Source organism: Gekko japonicus, unplaced genomic scaffold (genome assembly GCF_001447785.1).
Source record: "Gekko japonicus isolate JY-2015 unplaced genomic scaffold, Gekko_japonicus_V1.1 scaffold4879, whole genome shotgun sequence".
Lineage (NCBI taxonomy): Eukaryota > Metazoa > Chordata > Lepidosauria > Squamata > Gekkonidae > Gekko > Gekko japonicus.
This window is the reverse complement of record NW_015165404.1, coordinates 4951-12761: the sequence shown is the minus strand read 5'-3', so window position 1 is coordinate 12761 and position 7811 is coordinate 4951. Positions and strand designations below refer to the sequence as shown.

The following is a 7811-nucleotide window of genomic DNA, read 5'->3' as shown; positions in this document are numbered from 1 at the left end:
TTTATTACAAAACTAATATTCCGCAACAAGAACTGTACATTAAGATGCTAACACAATACGCATTTTATCGTTAGCAGTAAGAGAATGGAGTGCGTGTTTGGAATACATAAAAAGGATGCTCGAGAACTTTCCGAAATCTGCACGGGGCAACCCGGGAAGCTGCTTTTGTTTTTGAAACACAGGAACGCTTGCCCGCCGCAGCCTATCAAGTCTGATCGGAGACCATGAAGAAAACTAATCCAATGGGCTCCCACCCCCGGCCACAAATCTCAAAAGCGTGTACACATTTACCAGTGGTGCGCTTTCCCATAGTGATCGTCTCTTTTCTACAGCACACAATCTGCCAGGGTTTTCTAGAAAAAAAATGGAATTTTCCCCCCCATACAGGCAATTGACCGTGGGGAAATAAAACCGAACAGGGAAAGGTAGCCGGGTCTGATTTAATTGATGGATTGCAACAAACAAAACTTTTTTGGGGGGGATATCCTAAATTCCTGACTAGCAGCTACATTGGGAAACAGCTCTCCTAAATAAAGTTCGGCCTAGAACTGACATGGTTAGAACTCCTCTCTACTTGTATTATTTGTTCCCCGAAAGTTCAAAACGCATCATAAAGAGCCATTTCGATAAAAGCCTTTCAGGGATTTGGTCATAGGACTTCACCCTCAAACACAGAAGGCACTGGTTTTCAGTAGCAAGAATCAGTGGAGTGTTGTGCATGTGGGGTTAGCTGCATTTCTCCCCTCCCCGCCCACAAAAGAAAACTGCATCCCAGCCTGAATGCTGACTCCCTTTCTCCCAACTTGGGCAGGCGGCGAAAGCAAGGTGTGTGTGTATGGAATATCTATGGGGCCAAACACACACCAGCACCATCAGTACTCAATGCAACTTCCCCTCCCAGCATAGAAAACCCCAGCTAATGCCAAAACACATTAAGGTCTGTGTTCTTCCATTGTTGGATTGTTTAACTCCATGCCTCATCTATGCATTTAGACATTTATCATTTTCTTAATATATACTTTAAAATTATTACGGGAGACACACAAAAACCACCCCCCCACACACACTGCATCCAGCACAACAGAAAAATGGAACAGAGGAATTCTTTTTCCTTCCCTCTGCTATTCTCATTACAAGAGGCCAACTGATCTGCACTTTTCCATCGCCAAGTTCTTCTCCACATGTACGTTTCCAAGGCATGCAAAAAAAGCCACATGCCAGCATTTCCATAAAAACCGTTTGTACATGAGTGCTGGATCTGCGGTAGGGTTCCTCCAGGATACAAAAAGGGGACCGGAACATGGAAATATAAGGTTCCCAAAGCCCACCCTCAACCCCAGATGGAAAGGCACCTCGTTTACACCTCTGGGATTTGAAAACCCACACAAACCTTACACAGGAACTTCGTGGCAAGATCTCACAAGTAGAAATGATGACAGAGGATCGTGGACAGAGAGGAAACCAGGAGTGTTAACAAAAGAGCAGGGATCCCTGCTCAGACCGGATCAGTGATCTGGGAACTCGGTGTGTGGTTTTGACCTCATTCTACAAAGCCCTCTGTCTTCCCTCCCGGCTGCCTGTGATACTTTCAAGGAAAGGGGAAAAAAAAGGAAAAGAGGATGGGAGTAGAATATGGGTATAATACAAGTCCTCCTTCAGAATTATCCAGCATCTACCAAGTCACTGGCTTCACGAGGCGTTCCACCAACAGATGCCAATGACGTCCACGCAGATGGTAACGTTGCTGGTGCATTAATGTAGTCTGAAGACACATTCGCCTCTGCAAAGACGGGGATGAGTTGAGAATTCTCAGCTGAAAACTCACTGAAAGAAAGGAAGGTTAAGAGAGAGTCAGTACTCACAGAAGGCTAGCCCTTTGCATTTTCGCAACATTTTCACAAATGGAGAAAAGAGGCAGTGGGGAAAACTCAGGATCAAAGCCACTGGCAAGATCAGTTGCTGGTAAGAAAATGTAGATGGATCATTTGCAGAAAGTGCGCTTAACCCTGGCCCCGGGAATGCAACTGGCTGCTAGCAAGGGATTCGGGGACTGCCAAAGGCAAGTACTTCTTTCACGCAAATCGACTTATGGAACTCATGGCCACGGGATGTGGCACTAGCCACTGGCCAAAGCAGACTTTAGAAAGGAGCAAACGAGGTTGACAAAAGGATCGGCCAATGGTGATTTGAGATAGGACAGCAAGGAATGGGATGTTCATGTTCAGGAGCAGTATTACCTTTGAAGAACCTCTGCTGCTTAAGGGGATGGAGTCTCTTACTGCCTACTCTCAACACCCTCTCCTTGTCAACTTCAACCAGGGCCACCTGATCGGTCACTGTATGGGCCCAGGCCCAGATAGACTGTTTCCCTCCCCCAGCATGAAAAAAGCACTGCTGTGGTGGACTGAGATGAGTTCTTGCAAGGATCAGTCTAGGGGATTGCACGTTTTCTGCTTCGAAGGAGCTCTTTCCACTTCAGTGCACGTCTGCCACAAACCCGTGCGCGACGCAAGGGAAAACTAGAGCCTTGCTGGCCAATGGGGCTGTAATGATTCCATGGTTTTGGTGTGTGTGTGTTCCTTTAAATGTTTCGTTTGAATGCAGTATTAGAAGAAGAGGGATGACAAGTGTGATTTGATTGGCTGCTGACTGAGAGTGTGGGAGGAGGGGTGTCTGAGAGGAATCTGTGTGTGTGTCTAGGAGGAGATTCTGTGATATGAGAGAGACAAGCATGGAAGAGTTTTGAAGAGAGTCTGTGTGACTCTGAGAGTTATGAAGGATTCTGTGTGTGAAGCTTGGAGAGAGAACATAGTCTGTGTGACTATGGAATTCTGATTCTATCCAGTGTGAATAAAACAAAGGGACTAGCCTGTGTGGCTCTATATATGAGTGTATAAGGCTGTCAGAGTGGAGTTTGGCGTTTGAGAGACTGTTTGGGGCACCAGGCTTTGCGAGTTATCATTACAAGTTCCTTTCGTCAGCAGCTGTTCAAAATGACCAGAAACCTATCTTGTTCTCTATTAAATAAATCATTTTTTGTTTAAACGTATCCCAGAAATCAGTACAGTACTTTCTCAGGGCCACATAGGCCTCTGAAGTGCCCAGACCCTAGGGTCATACTACCAAAAGAGAGAGAATTGGAATTTTAATTCCTGGTGGCAGCAGAAAACTACCAAGTTCATATACACAGAGAGGGTTTCCCCTATAAGCAATGGCCAATGGGGCTTTCCCACAGGAAACAAGGCTGGAATAAGATCTCTGCTCCTCCCCATCCCAAAACAGTGCATCTCAGGGAGAAGTTAGAATCGAGCAGGGCTGGCTGTCCTAGGCCCAGACCTTAGGGTCATACTACCAAAAGAGAGAGAATTGGAATTTTAATTCCTGGTGGCAGCAGAAAACTACCAAGTTCATATACACAGAGAGGGTTTCCCCTATAAGCAATGGCCAATGGGGCTTTCCCACAGGAAACAAGGCTGGAATAAAATCTCTGCTCCTCCCCATCCCAAGACGGTGCATCTCAGGGAGAAGTTAGAATTGAGCAGGGCTGGCTGTCATAGAGACCCCAGGGTTATTATTGGGCAGGAACGCACAGGAACGGAGTTCCGGCTAGCTTCAGAGTTGGCCACGCCCACTACAGCCAAAACCTCTGCGTGCCTGGCTACAGAGGGAAGGCCTGGAGAGTGACAACCCCCCCAGCGACTCCGAGGTGGGGGGCCCCCTGGAAGGATTGGGGAGGCATGGGGTGTGGCCTAATATGCTAATGTGCTTCTGCTGCTGGGTGTGGCCTATTATTCTAATGAGTTCCTGCTGGGCTTTTTCTACAAAAAAAAGCCCCGAGAGACCCAAAGTCGGAAGAACCTTTCTAGGCCACTTTGTCTGGCCCCCGGCTCAGGGCAAGAAATCCAAAGCCAGCGCATGCCTGACCAAGGACTGCCCCCGTCTCTGCTTTGAAGACCTTGAACGTGGACACCCCCACCATGGGTCATCTGTTCCCTCGCCCTGTCGTCTTCCACCAAAATCTCCCTTCTTCTAATTCAGGCCCCTTAGATCCAATCTTGCCCTGGGCAGGGTGGCCCGGGCTAGCCTCAACTTGCCAGATCTCGGAAGCTAAGTAACGAATGAATATACACTGCAAGAAACGTTTGTAAGTTAACGTGTTCTATTTGTGATTGTCATTCTATAAAGGGCACAGCGTGCTGTTATTACATCCTAATCAGGTACACGTATTCAATTCATTCCGTTTAACAACTACCAGTCAATTCCGCATGGATATTTTAAAAAGTCAAGCCCCCAACGGGATTTTCCGGAATTGCCAGCCCGCTTCGACATGCACGGTCTTCCAAAAGACTGCAGTCTTTGGAGAATGACAGGAGCACTCCATCTATGAATCTTAGCTGCACAATTCTTCTGTAGGACTGGCAATAAGCACCAACAGAATACAATTGAAAATAATCCCCCCCCTCAATTGAAAACCACCCCCCCCCCCCCGGGGAAGACTTCGTGCAAGTAGAAGCGGGCTTGCAATTCCGGAAACTCCTGTTGGGGCTTGACTTTTTAAAATATTGATGCAAAACTGACTGGTAGTTGTTAAACGGAATGAATTGAATACATGTACCTGATTAGGATGTAATAATAGCACACTGTGCACTTTATAGAATGACAATCACAAATAGAACACGTTAACTTACAAACGTTTCTTGCCGTGTATATTCATTCGTTACTTGACTTTCCTAACACTGCAGCTCGGGTTGCTACAGATCTTGCAAGCCAAGCAGGGTCAGCGCTGGTTAGTACCGGGATGGGAGACCACCAAGGGAGTCCAGGGTTGTGACCAATGCTCCCTCTAAGCTGTGGGGTCTTGTGAGAAAAAAAATTCTACTTTGTGAGCCGCTGGCATTGAAGTTGCAAACGAGCGATTCGGCTACCGCCTAAATCTGTTTGCCCTGGAGCCATCCTTCCTGAGCTGAGACAAAAGTGTGTGAGCTGGAGGCTAAAAAACTGCAAGCTAGCTCACGCTAACTCAGCTTAGAGGGAACAGTGGTTGTGACGCAAAGGCAGGCGATGGCAAGCCACCTCTGACTGTCTCTTGCCTTGAGAACCCTACGGGGTGGCCGTAAGTCAGCGGAGACCTTATGGCACATTCCGCCGCCAACAGATCCGGTCCTACCCTCTGGAAGAAGAAGAGGAGATTGGATTTATACCCCGCCCTTCACTTGGGAGTCTCAGAGCGGCTTACAAACTCCTTTCCCTTCCCCTCCCCACAACAGGCACCCTGTGAGGTGGGTGGGGCTGAGAGAACTCTGACACAAACTGCTCTTTTTCAAGGACAGCTGTGCCAGAGCTTGTGACAGACCCAAGGTCACATCAGCAGGTGCAAGTGGAGGAGTGGGGAATCAAACCTGGTTCTCCCAGATTAGAGTCTGCGCACTTAACCACTACACCAAACTGGCTCTCTGGAGCACAACAGAACACGGCTCTGCCATCTCTCGTGGAACGGCCCTTCAGGCAGACGGAGAGTGCAGTCGCATCTCCGCCTCCGGTCCAGGAGAGGCGCACCCTCGCCCAACATCCCCTCCGAGGCCTTGTTTTTCAGACCCTCGACCGCCTTCGCTGCCCTCCTCTCTGAACCCACTCGATTTGTCTCTGTCCTTCGTAAAGGAAAATCAGCTTCGGAAACCTTGCTCTCCGGATCTAATCTGTTCATGATGAAGCCCTGCTTAGCTTCAGAGCATCCCCCCGGGGGGCTCCCCGAAACAAGAGTTTTGAAACACGCTTACCCTGCAGCCGCTCTCTGACTATACGTTCTCGATCTCCGGGCCGCGATCCACGTCGTCTTCCTCATCGTCCTCCCCGTCTTCCTCTCCCCGCAGCTTCTCGGCGGGGGCCTCTCCGTCCCTGGCGATCTCCTCCACGTGGGCCAGCATGTCTGCCATCAGGGCCTCTTCCAGCCTCTTCCGCACCTGCTGGACCAGCTCCTCCTGCTTCCTGCCCGGGGAGGAAACACAAGACACTCTCATGCTCCCCGTTTCCTGTCCAGGAAAACACACGTGCAGGCACACTCTGTCCTCCCTCCCAGCTCTATCAGCAGAGGGGGGAAACGTGGGTCCCTCCGCATCAGGGGACGGCAAGGAAAAAGAGGAGAACCAGAAGAGACAAGCGTGGGCCCGCAAGAACCCGGGAGTCACCAGGCCCAGCGTGACGCCCGGGTTCCTACAACCACTGCTGGAGGTAGGTGCATAGTCTGTGCTTGCGCAGAGAGCAGTATCTGGTGTAGTGGTTAGGAGCACGGAATCTAATCTAGGAGAACTAGGGCTGATTCCCCACTCTTCCACATGCAGCTGCTGGTGTGACCTTGGGTCAGTTACAAGTTCTCTCAGAGCTGTTCTCTCACGGGCAATCCTCAAAAGAGCTCTCTCAGCCCCACTTACCTCACAGGCAATGTTCCCTCTAAGTTATGGAGTCTTGTGAGCAAAAATTCTCCTTTGTGAGCTACTGGCATTCAAGTTGTGAGCAGGTGATTTGGCTACCGCATAAATTGGTTTGCTCTGCAGCCATCCTTCCTGCGCTAAGACAAAAATGTGTGAGCTGGAGGCTCAGAAACCGTGAGCTAGCTCACACTAACTCAGCTTAGAGGGAACATTGCTCACAGGTTGTCTGTTGTTGGGAAGGGAAGGGAAAGGAGATTGTAAGCTGCTCTGAGACTCCTTTGGGTAAGAAAGGTCGGGGAATGAATCCAATCTCCTCTTCTTCTATTTTACTTATGAGGGAGTTATCCCGATGTATTCTTTTTTTAAGATTTCATGGTGACACGTGGGGGGGGGGGGGGGGATGGCATCCAAGTTTGAAGAAGAATCTGTTTTGGGTAAGTGTGGCCCTGATCTGCAGATTTAGGTATCCACAGATGAGGACCACACTTGAGAAATAAACACAGATTTTTAAACCTCCCTTTTCTTTGTGAAGTTTTTTCCAAAGAGTTGATTCTAGCCAACAAATCTACCCTTGGGTTGATTTTGTTTTGTTTTGATAGGAATGAGGATTTGGAGATCAAACTGCCTTTTAGCACTGGTTTCAAAGCGTCCCATGTGATAGTAGGAGATAGTCTGCTGTATTGTTTTCCTTGAAATGAGACATAATTTACCTTTTCGTTTGTAGATATTCAATATATGCTTAAATCAAAAGCACTACATATGTATGCTGACAATCACGCTGTATTCTATTTTTACTTCTCTCTGTTCAATTGAATGTTTTATTGATTGTTTGTGATTTGAAAATGTTAATGTTTTTTTTTGGGGGGGGGGAATAAATATACAGATGTGCAGAGGAAAGGAACATATCTCTGGAAGCCCAAAGAGACCAGGTGATAATCGCTCCACAAAGAAGACCCTAGATTGGATCCAGTGGATCTGTTACACCAGCAATAGCTCTTTCCTCCAGCTTTCCCCTGATGCAAGTGGCCCTTTTGTGTCAAAAGAAGGATCCTTGTTTGCCCACTCCTGGTGGCGGTGTGAGAAAATTAAACATTTCTGGACGGAAGTACTATCAGTGATTCAAAAAATCACATTAATCAAGGTCCCCTTTACACCAGAAACTATATTTCTGAACTCCTGGCCAAAAGAGTAATCTTCTAGACAACACAGAACAACCATAGATGTCGTGTTAGATGCTGCCAAAACAGCCATAGCGTCATGTTGGAAAGATCCAAAACCACCAAACATTGAGGTTTGGTTTAAGAAATTATGGTCACAGTATCTTATGGACTCGGTCACAATTCAAATAAATCCCAATGTTCAGTCATCATTACACTCCTCTTT

The 7811-nt window shown here is 47.9% G+C and overlaps 1 protein-coding gene across 1 annotated transcript in view; it reads right to left on the bottom strand.

Moving 5' to 3' along the window:
• The window catches only part of LOC107109954 (methyl-CpG-binding domain protein 3-like), a gene marked incomplete at its 5' end in the record, with an annotated part of 12571 nt that continues 4760 nt past the window's right edge, over positions 1-7811 (bottom strand). Inside the window, 2 exons of the mRNA XM_015410663.1 lie at positions 1-1824; positions 5778-5985. Of these exons, the coding sequence (XP_015266149.1) occupies positions 5796-5985 (190 nt within the window). The remainder of the gene's footprint in view (positions 1825-5777; positions 5986-7811) is intronic.